At 30.1% G+C, this 17,456-nt stretch overlaps 3 protein-coding genes across 10 annotated transcripts in view; 1 reads left to right on the plus strand and 2 right to left on the minus strand.

Moving 5' to 3' along the window:
- Window positions 1-11,887, minus strand: part of LOC124953482 (ras-related protein Rab-32) — a 14,384-nt gene extending 2,497 nt beyond the window's left edge. Inside the window, exons 1-3 of one of the 6 annotated variants that reach the window (XM_047504932.1) lie at window positions 3,785-5,169; window positions 2,956-3,419; window positions 1,756-2,361 (exon numbers count right to left, since the gene is read on the minus strand). In XM_047504932.1, coding sequence (XP_047360888.1) covers window positions 1,756-2,361; window positions 2,956-3,419; window positions 3,785-4,223 — 1,509 coding nt within the window. In that variant the 5' untranslated portion in view covers window positions 4,224-5,169. Of the gene's footprint in view, window positions 169-1,755; window positions 2,379-2,876; window positions 3,420-3,784; window positions 5,170-7,110; window positions 7,290-11,396; window positions 11,654-11,759 lie in introns of those variants that run through there. The other 5 variants (XM_047504931.1, XM_047504934.1, XM_047504935.1 and 2 more) reach the window with 5 other exon arrangements.
- Window positions 11,854-15,690, minus strand: LOC124953480 (conserved oligomeric Golgi complex subunit 1). Of its 3 annotated transcripts, XM_047504930.1 has the most exons (11): window positions 15,439-15,690; window positions 15,177-15,344; window positions 14,827-15,109; window positions 14,552-14,753; window positions 14,039-14,455; window positions 13,032-13,938; window positions 12,660-12,939; window positions 12,473-12,531; window positions 12,322-12,431; window positions 12,142-12,180; window positions 11,893-11,995 (listed from the first exon to the last, which is right to left on the minus strand). In XM_047504930.1, the coding sequence occupies exons 1-9, from the start codon at window positions 15,579-15,581 to the stop codon at window positions 12,329-12,331; spliced, it is 2,562 nt and encodes an 853-aa protein (XP_047360886.1). In that variant the 5' UTR covers window positions 15,582-15,690; the 3' UTR covers window positions 11,893-11,995; window positions 12,142-12,180; window positions 12,322-12,328. The 3 variants fall into 3 exon arrangements, with proteins under 3 accessions (XP_047360885.1, XP_047360884.1, XP_047360886.1); XM_047504929.1 differs by lacking the exon at window positions 12,142-12,180 and having other exon boundaries at window positions 11,854-11,995; XM_047504928.1 differs by having other exon boundaries at window positions 11,884-11,995; window positions 12,322-12,531.
- Window positions 15,691-15,869: 179 nt separating this feature from the next.
- On the plus strand, window positions 15,870-17,132 carry LOC124953255 (protein lin-7 homolog C). Its single transcript, XM_047504356.1, has 5 exons — window positions 15,870-16,114; window positions 16,265-16,306; window positions 16,376-16,488; window positions 16,559-16,804; window positions 16,890-17,132. The coding sequence occupies exons 1-5, from the start codon at window positions 16,078-16,080 to the stop codon at window positions 17,046-17,048; spliced, it is 597 nt and encodes a 198-aa protein (XP_047360312.1). The 5' UTR covers window positions 15,870-16,077; the 3' UTR covers window positions 17,049-17,132.
- The last annotated feature ends 324 nt before the right edge of the window (window positions 17,133-17,456 follow it).

Consider the following 17,456-nt stretch of genomic DNA (forward strand, 5'->3'; position numbering starts at 1 on the left):
TTAATATTAATATTATTATTATTATTATTATTATTATTATTATTATTATTATTATTATTATTATTATTATTATTATTATTATTATTATTTCTAACAAATTTTCTCAAGTGAAACTTTCTGTTGCTGGTACACTGTTGCTGGCACGAAAGTCGCAATCTAAATGACTTCTACCATCGTCTGAGTCTCGCGTCAATGTATTATACTTCATGTACAAATAAATATATACATATATATATATATATATATAAACCTATATATATATGTATATCAAGAAGACGTTGATAAACAAGAGATTCTAGAATAATAACAATAATTCTTTCGACCTGATAACATTCTCAAGCAATAAGTACGATCGTTTAATTTATATACATGTAATAATAGATATTTCCATAATTGGTTATATTGAAAGAACAATTTGACTACACCAAATAAAACATTAACGTGATTGAATTAATCTTAAAAAAGAAAAAAAAAAAAGAAAAAAAAAAGGAAAAAAAAAAAGAAAGAAAAAAAAAGTCGTCTTTGCGATCACCCCGACTTACATTATACTAATAATTTGTAAAAAAGTGATCTATTTTTTAAGGATTAAAATAGATAAAAAAGAAAAAAAAAAACAAGAAAGAAAAAAGAAGAAGGAAATTAGGTCAATTTTATTATCATTGGGCCTCGCTTAAAATTAAATATATTATTATATAAAAAGAATGATTACAAATAATAATACAAACAAACGAGACGACAAGAGTCACTATTAAAGAGAAAGAGAGAAAGAGAGAGAGAGAGAGAGAGAGAGAGAAAGAGAGAGAGAAGATAAAGTACGCAAAGCCGCGTAACTTGAGAACCTGCTAGAAGAAAGGAGGTTAGAGGGATGGGAGGGAGGGAGGGATCAAGGAAAATGGATCGAGGGTATCCGCAAACTGGAGACCACAAGGTACAACCGTCTATATCGATCTTCTCGATATCATAAAATTACATGATCGTGAGACACCAACTAAAACCGACTATATGGGTGCTAACTAGGATAATAATTATTTGAAAGAAATGTATTAAATCATTTCTATCAGTCATAATCGATAATATATAAAAAATAATAGACAATAACGTCAGGATTTATACGATTGATCAATTAACACAACAAGAATCGTACGTGAAACTGCGTAATTAAAATAAAACAAAACAAAAAAAAAAAAAAAACGGAAAAGAAAAAAATCAACTTGACAAGAAAGGAGAACCAGCGTTTTATGTAACTACTCCCTCCCCCTTCCACTTCCACCCCTTCTTCTTCCCCCACCTTATCATCACCCCCTTGACTATCGACTATTTACTTTTCGAGGTTACAAATCGTTACGAAATTAAATGGGAAGGGGAAAAAAAAAATAAGAAAAAAGAAGGAGGAAAAGAAAAAAATTATTACATTTTATAATGAGCACTGTGCATGCGTGTTTGTATATACATATATATATATGTATATATTTATGTAAATATGTATGTGTATGTGGATGTGTCGTCCCCATGAATATTGACTCGTATCACTTGTTTTACTTGAGAGCAGCAGACGAAGAAGAATGATTTATACCTGATAATTAATTATTACGTATGTACATACATATCTCTCCCCACTCGATCCTCTCCCATCCCTATAGTGAGGATAAGAGAGAGATAGAGACAGAAAGAAAGAGAGATAGAGAGAAAGAGAAAAAGAAAAAGGATAGGGTGTCTAAAACTAGAGCGATTCGTTTTTATCGATATTTTTCTCACCGCACTATCCTGGCTGCTAGATCTCGCTTTTTCAATATTATCATTGGCAGCTGCCAACATAGGTGCCATGGCTGATTGTAACTTGGCGTATTCTTCGTCCTGCCTATCAAATCTCTCAGTATAATCCTCCTCGATCCCGGCTAAATAACCCAATCCAGTATCCTCGTCGAAAGTACCTTCGAACGTTGAAAAAGTATCGAACTTTCTTACGCTAATGTGTCTTGCCTTTTTCTTCAATGTATCTTTACCATCCTCATCGTCGAAATCAAAATCATGAGATTTCTCTATAACATTATTACGATCCTCGTCTAATGTTACGGCTATTACCGTTTCACCAGAATCAATGTCTCTTGTACTCTCGAATAATCTACGTTGAAATATCGCACGTTTCTCTTCCAATAACGACAATTTTCTACGCAATTCTACTGGCGAAGTTTTCCTCGTATTAATAGTACTACCGCCATCAGACTCGGCTTTTATCGATAATCTCTTTGGCCTCAGCACCTCTGACGACGTTGATTCCTTTCGTTGATCCGACCATCTTGATATTGCATACGGCAAAGTAGACGTACAATGGATTTCGGATTTCCTTTCTTGTTCTGTACTCTGTTGATCCGGTGATTCTGTATATTTCGAGAATAGAAGAGAGAGAGAGGAAGGGAGAAGAGAGAGAGAGAAAAAGAGAGAGAGAGAGAGAGATAGAGAGAGAACAAGAAACGGGGAAAAAAAGAAAAGAAAAACTAAATGCCCTATTGAGTGTATCAGCTAGTAAATAAAATTTTCTCTTCTTTTGAGATCTGATTTAAAAAAAAAAAAAATAAATAAAAAATAAAAAAAAAAATTAACCACTTCTATATTTATTTGATCAGTATTTTGTTAATTAACAGTATGTATTTTATATATATATATTATATATGTTATATATTAATCAATATATATAATCGAGCGCCAGAGTTGCAACCCACAAAATTATCGATACATTTTCTTATAAATACTGATCATATATTTAAAATATTGACCAAAGCTTTGAAAATACTTAGCCAATAATTAGAGGCGAAAGGGTTAAACAATAAATCCTAATCGATCTAATTCCTCAAAAAATGTCACCATATTACGCTCACCGTGTTGCTGAGAACTCTTAGGAACACTTCTGATGGTCAACGACGGAGACCTGCGTTGTACTACAGTGACAGTGCTCACCGGTTTCGCGATCAGCATCTCCGGTTTCTTCGTTTCTCCCTTCTTCTCTCCTCCTTCCCTCTCCCCTACGAGCTGTTCGGAGTCGGCTTTAGAACGATGCCGTATACCCCTGAAGACACTTTTTTCAACGTCTAATCCCTTCCTAGTAAATTTCTTAGGGCTGTCCGAGTGACTGGGCGAGTCTTGAGAGGATTGGCTTTGAGATTGGCTGCTATCACCGCCATCCGGTGTCCTTCTTCTCGCTTCATCTTGTTGTTGAGATTGTTGTTGCGATGATTGATCCGTTGATAATCGAAATTTATTTAGACTTAATCTCCGTACCAAGGAATGTGACTTTTTCTTTTTCAATGTCACACCAGGACTCTCCCCGGTTGTAATATTAATCGACGCAGTAGTTCTTTGATCATCCTCCGTTTCTTCCTGTTGTTGTCGACTACGTTGTACCTTCTTGCGACTTGAGGAGTCTGAGAACGAAAGAGACGATTGCCAATCAAAGCATTTTTTCCCCTCCCTCTACTCTATCCTCCCCTAACCACCAACAACATCACCACCATCACCACCACCACTACCAACACCGTGTCTCGTCATCCTCAATTTTTTTTCTAAAATCTAATATAATTTTTGACGTGAAATGACATTTAACGTCATAAAAAAAATCGCCCTACCATTCGATCGTTAATTATTCATCTAACAGCCAAATTGTTGTTGTTGTTGTTATTGTTATTGTCATTATATATTAATCATAGAAAAAAAATCAATATTTGATCATATGGAAAAATAGAATTAGATAAAAAGAAAAAAACAAATATATATAAAGGTTTTTCTTAACCTATATCATCTTTAGGATCAGGATCAAGCTCGATAGTTGTACCATCGCCGGTTCCTTCCATCACACGAATTGTCTTCTTTTTCATCTTGAACAATCCAGCACCATCCTTCCTAAAGCTATTCTTCAATATACCAAACCTTCCTCCTCCTCCTCCTCCGCCACTACCACCACTACCACCACCACCACCACCACCACCTTTCCTCTTTTCCTCGTTTGGTAAAGTATTAGTAGTAGTTTTAGTAACCGTACTGACGGTAGTCTTTGTTGTACAAGGTTGACCAGCTAAAGTATCCAAACTTGAACTGCTACCGGCAACAGTGACATATTCACCGGAAGTACTTTCAGGATTTCTTTGTCTATCCTCGTCTGATGAGGAACGAGCTAGTACGGTGTCTGGTGAACTGCCAGCCTCGTTTCCACTACCATTACCATGATCCATGATGGACACGTGATCCCGAGACACTTTAAAATACTTTGTTTGAATCTCCAAGGAGGAAGGGAAAAGAAAAAAGAGAATAAGAAATAATATATAATCTTTCTCTCTTTTTTTTCTTCTTATTTTTCTTTTTCTTTTTCTTTTTCTTTCTTTTCTATCTTTCTATTTCTTTCTCTCTTTATCAGTCTCGCTCTCGTTACAACTCGGACAGACTCCACGACTTGGCTTCACCGTGCTATCCGAGGAAACCTTAGAACAGCTCGCTTTCTCGGTTTCGATCGGCCACCAACGGATAATCCGACACGTCGTCTGTCTCTACCAACAACCCCTTCCCTCCTTTTCTTTCTTTTTATTAGTATTATTATTTTTTTTCTTTTTCTTTTTCTTTTTCTTTTCCTTCCGTTACCCTTCTCCTCTTCCTTTCTTCATACTTATTCTCAATGAGCACAATCTTCCTGATTCAACTTCAACGAAATTACGAATTGGAGAAGCCTAATTTTAGAATCTATTCGACGATCGATCACTGAACTATTACTCAAAGGTAATAATAAAAAATAGAAAAAATAGAAAAAAAAAAAGAAATACAAAAAATAAAAATAAAAATATATATGTAGAAAAAAAAAAGACGAAGTAAAACTCCGAACAAAATGATCATTAAAAAAAAAAATTCTTTGAAAAGTATTCTAGCTCGCGAAAACACTGTAAAGCCTACGGTGTTCTGATGTACACTAATATGTTGATATAAAAATCTCGAAGGTAACTAAAGTGGGGGAAATATCTCCCTTCACCTCTTTCCTTCTCCCTCTCTCTCTCTCTCCCTCTTTCTCTCTCTCTCGCTCTCTCTCTTCTTTATCTTCATAAAGTATTACATATCCTTTACAACCTCAGCCAGAGGGACCAGAACCAGTGTCAACACCGATACACCAACCAACATGATCTTTGTTATGTTGATACCTTTATAAATACAAGAGACACGATATATATATATATATATATATATATATATATATATGCACATACGCACACATACATGCACAAAATATATATCATCTTAATTTTACGCATATATCGGCTTCATGTCCATACATATTTTACATGACCTACACTATAAATGATCGTACTGACATACTGGAATTAGAGTAAGTCTTTTTGTCAACGCATCATATATCGCATAAGTTACAATTATTCGAATAGACAGATCGAGAACAAGTCACAAATTTGTTATGTAATCAACCCAATGTCTGCAGTATATCCTATCCATTCATCTATCTATCTATCTATTTATTTATCTATCTATCTATCTATCTATCTATCTATCTATCTATCTATCTATTTCTGTCTTTCTCTCTCTCTCTCTCTCTCTCTTTCTTTCAATAGGACAGACTTATGTAAATAGTAATCACATAGCTGACTATATAATTACTCAATTGCAACAGAAGTTGGTTTAATGTCAACTATTTTAACGACACCGATCGTTTAATTTATCGATTATTTTCTTATTTATCGATATGATCAATATGATGACCATGATGGCCATTGACAGCCATCTTGGAACTTTGTATACAATTTCAAAGTATTTCTGATTCGATTAATTATTTGCATGTTTCTTTTTCTTTTTCTTTTTCAAATTTAATTCGAAAAAAATAATAAAAGTTAAGCATGTAAATTATTATTTTTTTAATATTTATATTTCGTTATAATAAGTAAGAGAATCTTTTACAATAATTCCATACGGTCAACTACCCACGTGAACGGAGAACAGAGACGACATGTACCATGATCACGAGGTCAGGTTGTACTTGTTTGCTTAATACTTATATAAGATACTAGTTTTACTGACAATTTATATGTATGTGTGTGTGTGTGTGTAAAATAAAATAAACTCGTACCATTTTAAAAAATAGTAACTAAATTCGTATAAATATTATAAAATCATTATATAGTTATGTATACTGATAACTGATAAATAGGACATACGCAATAATATAAAACGTAATAAAAATTATAAATAATATTGTAATAAGCAAAATGCTTGTTGGAAAATTTTATACAATTTTTTGTTTTATACACGTTCCCATGTATAAAAGAATGATCAATCGTATTTTATTCGATTGATCACTCGAACACATTAATTAACTTACTCAGCTCGTTTCTTTTTTTTATTTTTTTTTTTTTATTATTATTATTATTATTTCTTTTTCTTTTTTTTTTTTTTGATTTTCAAACGTAAATACGAACTAACATTAATAATTACACGTTCCATTTATGTAACGAATAGTTAATTGTATGGCTTTCTTTGATAACCACATAAGCATTGCAACGTAAAAATATTTGTAATCGTATTTTGTATATATTGATGATATTAAATAGATATTATTTAAAATCATTCGATATTTTTGTAAACTTTTCGATTTTATGACTCATCAGATTGCAACAGAAAGTAGATAACATGGAACATATTAATTATTTCATCTTATTAAATAATAGTTCAACGATAAATGATTTTATTTCTTAAAAAGCAAGAAAAAAAGAAAAAAGAGAAATATTTACGAAGATGATTTACACGAAAAATATTACGATTAGTAGCAATTTATTTTTTCCCTCTCTCTCTCATTCTTTTTTTTTTTTTTTTTTTTTTTTTTTTTTTTTTTTTTTTTTTTAAATAACATTTCATAAAATTATTTGTATCTTTTTGTTAGAAATTGGGTACTGCACGTTGTCATTTAATAACAATAATAATAATAATAACTATTATTATTATCAAAAAAAAATTTTTTAAATAGAAAAATGTTGTATACAAAAAAAGAAAAAAAAAAAAAAACAAATAAAAAGAAAATATGTAACACTTTATATGCGAACCACTTAAATTACAAATTTCCTTTTTAATTACCTTTTTTATCGTCTTGAAATTATCCTGATGCAATTTATTGCCACAACCAAGTTTCATATTAAGATCGAGATAAAGATGATTATTATTCAACAATTGTGGGGGTGGTTCCATTGGGGGTGGATTCGCTTCCTTTTTATGTTTCAATCGTCTTTCTGTTCTCTCTTGTCTCGTACGTAACACTAACACAACATTTCGGTCCAACATCTCTCTCTCTCTCTCTCTCTCTCTCTCTCTCTCTCTCTCTCTCTCTCTCTCTCTCTCTCTCTCTCTCTCTCTGTCTCTCTTTCTGTACCTTTTACTTTCGCTAAATAATACTTAATCTTACAATTGTAATCGTCGATCTCGTCCACGTAAACGATTATTTCGATACGATCTACCGATAAAATCACACCTCATCGCACTTATTACACGTGAAACTGCTTAATTTGATTCTTTCATTTGATCGAAAAAAAAAGAAACAAAAAAAAAAACAAACAAAAGAAGAAAATAAAGATCAATATGATCGATGACGAATTTCGATCGATTCAATTTTCAATAATCAATTATATACACTTCGATAATAATAACAAACAATATATAAGACGTACGTATATCACTTTCTCTTTTCTCTCCTAATTAATTGATTAATTAATTAAATTTTTCTTTTTCCGTGCGGATCCGTTTCTTACCGGAAAAAAGGGGAAAAAAAAGAATGAAAAGAGAAAAGAAGAAGCAAGAAAATATTAAAGAGTCACGTTGTAACGAGAAAGATCGTGTGTTCGCTGAGTACAAAGTCGCAGAATATATTAGTCCGAGTTCGCTGGACGTTATCGGTCCCATTCGTTATCATCTCTATAATGAGAGTCAAAAAAATAAAAAAAAATAAAAAGTAATAATAAAAAACAAAAAACAAAAAAAAAAGAAAAGAAAAAAGAACTTAATATCTCGTCGCACGCACGATGATCAATTTATAGAGAGATGGACGCAGTTTCCTAAGTATACATTGCGTGGATCACTTCCCTATCTCTATCTATCTCCCTCTATCTCTCCCTCTCTCTCTCTCTCTTCTCTCTTCCTCATAGATATATATATATACATACGCACACACGCACACGCGCGTGCACACATTGAGATATATTTTTCTATACGTTCGATGAAAAAAAAAAAAAAAAAAAAAAAAAAAATTGAACGGCTAGGAGGAGATAAGAAGAAGGATGACTATCGTTCAATACTTATCAAGAATGCCGACAATTTTTTAATAGTACAACGACTAATCATATCTGTCGTTACGATATTCAGTGACAGTCTCAAATTAATCATTAAAAAAGTTCGGCAAAATAAAAAAGAAAAGGAGACTGCTTAAAATAGAGAAATAATGTTACGCGTTATATCGATGATTTTAATAATAATAACAATAATAATAATAATAATAATAATACTAAATATGTTTTAATAGAAAAATTATAATAAAAATAGTTCGTAGCCCCACGCGTATAAAAATTCAATAGAAAACTTTTTAATTTACTCTCTTCTTTTCTCCAATTTATTATTAATAATAATAATAATAATAATAATAATAATAATAATAATAAACACATTTAGATAGGAAAAATTATGAGGAAAATAACATTTTATATGAAAAACATTGTAGGAAACTTTTTAATTTATCATCTTCCTTACTAATCCAATTTACTATCATACAATCAAATATAAACATGTGTGTGTGTGTGTGTGTCGATAAAATTAGATCGAATATTCATTAAAAAAAAAAAAAAAAAAAAAAAAAAGTTAAAACAAGGAAAAAAAATATACAGATTCTTGATATCAATTTATGTTTGAACAATTTGAAACTGACCTTGTACAGTTCTCAAAATTGTAATATTAATGTAACATTGAACGATCACATCTGATTATTCTCTCTCTCCCTCTCTCTCTCTCTCTCTCTCTCTCTCTCTCTCTCTCTCTCTCTCTCTCTCTCTCTCTATCTCTCTCTCTCCTTCTTTTCTTTCTTGACCTGATAAAAATATCATTATTGTGTAGAGAAAAGAGAGAAAATAAGCCGTAAAAAAGAACCGAAGATGTTCTCTTTTCTTTTTCTTTTTAATTTGTTTTTTTTTTTTTTTTTTTTTTTTTTTTTAATTTCGAACGATATCAACCTTCGGCGCCAATAATATGAGCGAATGATAAACCAGAAAAAAAAATTCGACTAATCTTTCATCTTTTTCTCTAAAATTCATCGTACGTATGGTACGTATGTATATCATTCTCTCATTCCATCCATCAAATATGAAATATATGATAATAATTACGTGTGATTCTGACGCCATTATTACATCATTTAATATACGATGTATCAAGTCATTATTGCGAGAATAGAGAGAGACAGAGAGAAAGAGAAAGAAAGAGAGAAGTTAAAATCTCCTTCCGAATATTGAGATAAAAGAAGACAAGAAAGAAAAATATGTTTATGTGAATCTATATATATATACATATGTATATATATATATATATATATATCGTGCTGTAAACCAAATTAAGATTATTATATACATACATACACTTTTCTTAATATAAGAGCCGCATGCCTCGAGACGAAAACTCTTGAACTCTTGAACTATTGAACTTTTTCAATGCTATTAAATTATTCTTCGCTAATTACAGGAAACAATCGAAAAAAGGAGGAGAGAAAAGAACAAAACAGAATAAAAAATATTCTTTGTCTTTTGTAAGTTCAATTGATGACGTCTATTATAAGTATGTACGTTTATTGATCGGATTAGTATTGGATTAAAAATTAAGTCCTTTATTTTCGTCCACATTTGCATTTTTTCTAACACACCTACATATCTCCCATTATGTTAATATAATTCTCATTAATGGTAACAATGTCATAAATAAAAATAATTAATTTCTACAAACTATCTAACCTCTCCCCCCACCCCATTTTTTTCGATTGCAGCGTCCACATCGACGTAACTAACAATTGTTGTTATCGAAAGGAAGAAAAAAAAAAACAAAACAAAACAAAACAAAAAAAATAGAAAAATAAAAAAGAGGAAAACATTTTCTATAAAAAAATATCATTGCGCCTACTTTTAATCTAAAAATCTAACGTCGCAAAAAAAAGAAAAAAAAAGAAAAAAAATAAAATTAAATAAAATTCTCGAACGAACAATAAGTTCGATTAGGTTAAATATAGATCATAAACTTTATAAGTAAGCAAACCCCCTACCGTCACGAAATATTTCTTTCCAATTCATTTGAAATTGACTGTATTTACATTACGTATGTTTATATATATATACATACATACATACATATATATATATATATATATAAATACACACACACACACCTCACTACTCAAATTGTTATATCTTCGTCGTACATACTCACCAACAAGTTTATCAATCAAATCTCTGATCCGATTAGATAAAGCAGACGTCTCTTTACGTAGATTATCTATAACGTCGTGTCATTTCTCATTTGTAAGAGAGAAAGATAAGAAGAAGAGATGACGTTTTTTTGATTCGTTACTTCGAATTGATAAAAGTTGTTTGATAATGCAGTATAGGATGATATGTATAATATTGGCATTCGTCCAAGAAAAAACAGTAGCTATTTATAATATATATATATATGTGTGTGTGTGTGTGTGTGTGTATATATATATATATATAAAATATATTTTATATATAGGAATATATATGAAGAATCGTAGATCAGTTTTTTTTCATTTTCGTTGCCTCACAAATGATATATATACTTGTTGTTTTATTACACGACTAAACGATCATTGTACCTACGTTATCAGTAATAATTCTTCATTTGTAAAGAGAGACGTTTCAATAATCTAATCTTCAAACATGAAATTTAACCTATGTATATAGCTACACATACATAACAGAGAGAGAGAGAGAAAGAGAGAGAGAGATATAGAGAGAGAGAGAGAGAGAGAGAGAGAACAGAGGAACGCATATGCGTGTGTCATCACACGCATGCAAACACGCATCGAATGCATATAAGAATCAAACGAGAGGCGCGAATTTCGAAATAGAACTTGAGTGTAACGTTAAAAGATTAGATAGAGATTAACAAGACACAAATGTAAATAATCTTAGAAAATTGATCGTTGTTGTCGTAATACATGTTATTTGTTTCAAATGCCATTCAAAAACACCGCGTCTGGCGAATTCGCAAATACTTTATGAGTATCGAACACACAGAAACGTGTAGTATTGACAAATTGAAGAAAAAAGACAATGAAAACAAAAAATATAAAAAATGTTTAATAATTAAAAACTCACCATTTGATGATGCCAAGACTCTTTGTTATTGCGTCGATATTCTTTAAGCTGAACCGATTCGCCGTGTTGATTTTTCTTTGAATAAGAACGAGCGCGTCTTACTACCGATATAACCACGGATGGACCCATTCGGCCATCTTCATAAATGTCTGACTACTCACAATTGACAACTAGAGCGACATCTTCATATGTGTATTACTTTATAGGGACTTTGTCGCCCTCTGGCGACCCTTTCGATAACTACTATAGGCGCAAATCTATTAAAAATTCGAACGAATTTATGAATATTTACAAAAAAGAAATCAAAGAAATAATTGGAGTATATAATTGATAAATAATATTAATATATATATATATATATACTTTTATCTCTCTTTTATCACAATCGTCATCTTCTTTTACAAAAGGATTTATATATTTTTTTTTTTATATATATATAAATATACATTTATGTATATATATATATTTTTTTTTATTATTTAACTAGCACTGAACCAATCCGAACCCATTGCTCCAAAAAATGCTGCTGCTCCTGATTTTATCGTAGATCCAGTAGATTCGGTTTTTGTATTATCCTTCGCTGTCGTTACTTTCTTGCGCTAATGTTCAAAATATTAAAACATTAAATAAAATATTTATACATATATATGTACATATATCAAGGTGATTATGTTAATATTGCATTAATAATAAAATAGTTATAAAAACAATATGATCAAATCATGCATCACGTCTCTTCTCTTACCGTATTTATTAAAAGACGTACTTATATCAAAGGGTTGATCTAAGAATATATAGATATATATAAACTAATCATGTAAGATAGTATATAGCATATATAAATATACATATATACATAATAGGTAAAATATATAAATAATGAATTTTAATAAATAATAAACATGAAATTGTAATGTCCTTTTACCTGAGTTTTATCTTGTATCGTTGTTGTTACTAGAGATAAATTTCTCATTGGTACTGTTATGGCAAGAGGAGGGAACCATGGTGCACCTGTACATAGTGCAAGCAATGCTGGAGAATCTAATTTATTTCCTTCTCCAGCATTGTATTCGCTGCGTGCACCGAGAACCGAATGAAGTTGTTCCAAATGAGGTATTAAATTTCCAAGCAAAAGCTGTAAGACGAAAATATTGTTTTTCTTTTTTTCTTTTTTCTTTTTTCTTTTCTTTTTTTCTTTTTTTTTTTTTTTTTTTGTAAAATATTTTACACGTAATTAAATTTGTTATATATTCAAACAATTACCAAAGATCTCAAAACGCTTTTCTTTACGTTTGTGTGAATGAATGGATTGATAACGTTATAATCAAACGGATCTATTTTAGAAAGTGCACTGTCTGTAGCTTTCGATGACATTTCATTTAAGTGTTTGTTCTCTCTTGGTACCATAAGTAAAGTACAATATTTAATGTCGAATACTATTTGCAATGCTTGTTTTTGTTTAAGATTAACAATGTTGGATGTGTCTTGATAATAATTGAATAATTCTGATGCTACGGCTTCGATAATCTCGTAAAGTACTTTTCTGTAAATGCATATATAAATATTAACCCTATTATTATTATATTATTATATATATAAACCCTGTTTCTTTGAATATATATTTTTAATAATTACTTTGGAATGGTATGTGGTATTATTTTATTTAAATCCTTGATCACTGCCATTAAAAATTTCTGTAGCATTATTGATGGTTGATACGGCACTAATATTTCAGTTTTCAATGTTTTACCATCCCCAGATTCTTCTTCGATCATTACCTTTTCCCAATCTGACAAAACTGACTTTATTTTTAAACTATCAAATAATTCTTTTGACATATATTTTTCTTTATGATCGATCAATTTATTTCTGTATTTATTGGCCCAAACGGACCATATAGAAATACTTTCTTCTTTAAGAGTATCGACTATCGTTTGCCATTTCGTATTTGTTATAGACAATCCAGTTGCCTTGGATAAATTAAAACATTTATTTAAATTGGGAGATAACGAGGTAAATGCCATAAGAAGCCTCGCCAATACTATCGTATTTATTTCTTGTTGATTATGATTGGTATTGTTATCGATATACGTATCCTTAACGTATCGTATAAAATCTTCTATCATAGTGGTACTAACATTTTGCAAATGATCTTGAATCTCGGCTCGATCGGAAAACGTATTAGGTATTACGGATATATTTTTAGATAATAAATTATCTTTGATATTTAAATTGCATACAGTATCATACAAATACTGTTCTAAATCTGAAAGTAATTCGCATAAACTATTGTCAAAATCTTCACAAAGTTGTACCACGTTAGGAGAATATCCTTTAGTTTTCATTAATAAGGATCGTTTGCTATCCAATACAATATTGTGTGTTAATCTCTGTGGTATATCGCTTGGAGAATCCTTCCAAACGAACCATCGTAAATCGTGTTCAGGAAATTCACATCTTTCTCTGGTTACTTTGTTTAACATATCAGATATATTAGTTTTCAGATTTCTTGTGGCCTCTAACCATTTATCGTGTATGATATCTAAAAACATATATATATATATATATATGTGTGTGTGTGTGTGTGTGTGTGTGAAATATAATGAATGACATATTAGATTTTTGTCCTAAACAATACATACTTTTTGCTCTTTGACTTAAAAGTGGTTGAAAAAATTCTAACCAATAACTTATATTTGGTAAACCAAAGTCCTCCCATATGATGTTCCAATTTTCTGGTAAATTAATTCCAACAGCCTCCTCCCGTATACTGTATAAACCTTTCACAGAAATTATCAATTGAAATAATTTAACGACTTCGTTATTACAAAATTCTTTAAGCCAATCCAGCCATGCTTTAACACATTCTTGTAGATCTAATATAGAAAATTTATCATCTCCTTCTTGTAAAAATGGTTTCTCATTTGTTATAACAGATGATAAATATTTCTTTATCAAATCTTTGTTCGCATCGATCTTTGAAAGTAATGAATATACTTTTTCATCCTTTATCAGTGCGATATATTGGGAAACCAAACCTTCTTGTTTACCTCCAGCAGCTGTAATGAAAAACATCCTTATAAAAGACATTCTTCTCAATGAAATGATGACAGTTTAAAAAATGAAAATATTATTAAACGAAACTATATACGTACTTATAAAGCAAGCATAAATTAATGTGATAGTATGAATTAGCATTTCTATACAGAGTTTTATCTTTGTCTTAACGTTATAATCATTTTCATCCTTGATTATAGATTCAACGGCACGACATCTGGTAAATATTAATTTCTCTAATAAATCCTTATATGGGGTTTTATTTAATAATATAAGCGATGCTAAACAGTTTGCCGCACTCTGAAATAGAAAATACCGATTCATCCTTCATTTTTAATATTTTTTCAAAATAAATATAAAATTATTTATTTACCTCGACTGATACATTCCATGATCGCAATATCGTATCGCATTCTCTTAATATAATATTTTTAAATTGACCTATAATATCCCATTGTTTAAATACTATTGGATATTTTGAAGTTAACTCCTCGTTACCTATTTCAAATTTTAATCTATATTTAATATGTTGCGCTAAGATAAACAATTGAGTAGCATACAATAAATTTTGGCTTTCGATATTAGACCAAACAAATTCTGGAATGTCCATTAATATTTTTATTTGAATAATAACAGCAGCCATTTCTTCAGATTTCCTGTAATATGTTAACACATCAATGACAAATTGTAATTAAATTCAATCCGTAATATATTAATCTGTACCTATCAGGTTCATTCTCGACAAAATCTGTTTTAAAACCAATGAGATATTTCTCTTGAAGCTCTTGAAATTTCTCTTCCGTTTCTGCTATTCTTGAACTGATCCTTTCTGCGGTAATTTTCATTTTTCCAATTGTATCCGCAGCTAATATCAAGTCACGATATCTTTCTCTAAAAGAAAGGGATATGTTTATTGATAAAACAAAAATAATAAAAAAGAAAATAATAATAATAATTAACAAATAAATAATTATTAATAACTTACCCAACCAGAGTACGTAATTCGATCTTCTTACGGTCACTTTCTAATTGAATTTTCTTTTGAATTTCCTCAATTTCTTTTATCGTGTGCTGCTCGAAGAGTTTATTAATGTCTAAATCTAAATAATTTATTGTCGTCATTTTCATTCCTTATTCTGCTGCAAATAATAGAAAATTTAAACTGTCAAAGGTCCATTTTCAATTTATACGCGTACACTACGACAATATACTTCTTTTTTTTGCACGTCAACAATATATTACAAACACAGTGTTGGAAAACTAACTGAAATTAAAAAATAAAACCTAGATAATGGTTAATTGTCATCAGCGATTCTGATTGGTTGATCGAGAAGTATATTCACCACTTAAATTATCGATATGCGTATTGTCCAATCAAAATTTATATATGGCTTTATACGATCACATTTGAAAACTTGCACAATAGACTTTACACTACAACGTTCCAGATTAGATCAAGCAAGTGGAAAGATTATAATTATTAATAATATATTTATAGAATTCCGCAATAATTCGATGCGATAAGAGAAAAAATATAGTTATTTGATATTGTTAAAGAAAAAAAAAAAAAAAAGAAAAAAAGAAAAAGAAAAAAAGGAAGAAAGAAAAAGAAAAAGGAAAAAAAATGACGACGATGGGCGAACCACTTACTTTAGCGCGAGGTAATGTCTATTTCATTAAAGATTTGACAGAAGTCATCGAGTTTATTGATATTATGTTAATTATATTGAATTATGTATCACTAATATTACTATTGATTATTCTCCTTTGATATTATTTTGAACAAATAGATTATGTATTATATTTTTCAGATGTTAAAAGATCCATTGAACTGCTTGACAAACTGCAAAAAGGTAAAGATATATAAAATTAATTTCTCATTAATATATTTAATGTATATTATGTGTTGTATGAAAATTCAGGTGGTGAAGTTCCAACAACCAAATTAGCTGCATTACAAAAAGTATTACAAAGTGACTTTCTCAGTGCCGTAAGAGAAGTATACGAACATGTATACGAAACCGTAGACATTCAGGTAATTTATTTAATATTTAATCGATAAAATTGATGAAAGTAAAATTTTTAAGTGATATCATTTCTTTAAGGGATCACAAGATGTACGTGCATCAGCTACAGCTAAAGCCACTGTTGCGGCATTTGCGGCAAGCGAAGGTCATGCACATCCAAGAGTAGTAGAATTGCCAAAAACTGAGGAGGGCCTTGGATTTAATGTAATGGGAGGAAAGGAACAAAATTCTCCTATTTATATATCTCGGATTATTCCTGGAGGTGTTGCAGATAGGCACGGTGGATTAAAACGGGGCGATCAGCTTCTTTCCGTCAATGGTGTGGTTAGTACAAATTTTTTTTATAACAATAAACAAAGTCCAATAAACAATATACATTGTTTGTCTTATCTGAATAAATTTATATCAGTGTGTCGAAGGAGAAAATCATGAGAAGGCGGTAGAACTTCTGAAACAAGCTCAGAATTCGGTTAAGCTTGTTGTTCGTTATACTCCACGAGTTTTAGAAGAAATGGAATTACGTTTTGACAAACAAAGAGCTGCACGTAGACGTCAACACATGCAATAAATTGAAAAATTAATTAGTTTTAATAATATTTTACAAATCATGTAAGTGTTCAAATAATTTAACTTTTAATTTAAACATAATTAAGAACGAAAAAAAGAAAAGATCAAACAAACAAACAAACAAACAAACAAACAAATAAGAACAGTACATTTACTCCATATATTTTCTTGAGTTATAATAATATAATATATGAAATGTTTATGTCGTGTATATGTATATGATATAAATATAAAGGAAAAAAAAAAAAAAAAAAAACCTTTCTCTTCATTTTTTTTTTCTTTTTCTTTTTTTTTTTTTTTTTCCAAGAAATAAAAGCAAATTTATATATACATTTATATTTAAAAATTGATCGATCGGTATAATATCTTTACACGTCACGATTCGTTTTAATTTAGTACAAAATCTCTA

The sequence above is a fragment of the Vespa velutina genome, chromosome 12, assembly GCF_912470025.1.
Source record: "Vespa velutina chromosome 12, iVesVel2.1, whole genome shotgun sequence".
Taxonomy (NCBI): Eukaryota; Metazoa; Arthropoda; class Insecta; order Hymenoptera; family Vespidae; genus Vespa; species Vespa velutina.

What these genes read in the sequence shown, in the direction of transcription:
- LOC124953480 (XM_047504928.1), bottom strand. Translation starts at nt 15,581, where the DNA reads ATGAAAATGACGACAATAAATTATTTAGATTTAGACATTAATAAACTC. An exon ending in GTCGAGAATGAACCTGATAG is followed by an intron (nt 15,110 to 15,176) that starts GTACAGATTAAT and finishes AACATATTACAG; the next exon opens with GAAATCTGAAGAAATGGCTG. An exon ending in AAAGCGTTTTGAGATCTTTG is followed by an intron (nt 12,532 to 12,659) that starts GTAATTGTTTGA and finishes TTCGTCTTACAG; the next exon opens with CTTTTGCTTGGAAATTTAAT.
- LOC124953255 (XM_047504356.1), top strand. Translation starts at nt 16,078, where the DNA reads ATGACGACGATGGGCGAACCACTTACTTTAGCGCGAG. An exon ending in GCTTGACAAACTGCAAAAAG is followed by an intron (nt 16,307 to 16,375) that starts GTAAAGATATAT and finishes ATGAAAATTCAG; the next exon opens with GTGGTGAAGTTCCAACAACC. An exon ending in ACGAAACCGTAGACATTCAG is followed by an intron (nt 16,489 to 16,558) that starts GTAATTTATTTA and finishes CATTTCTTTAAG; the next exon opens with GGATCACAAGATGTACGTGC.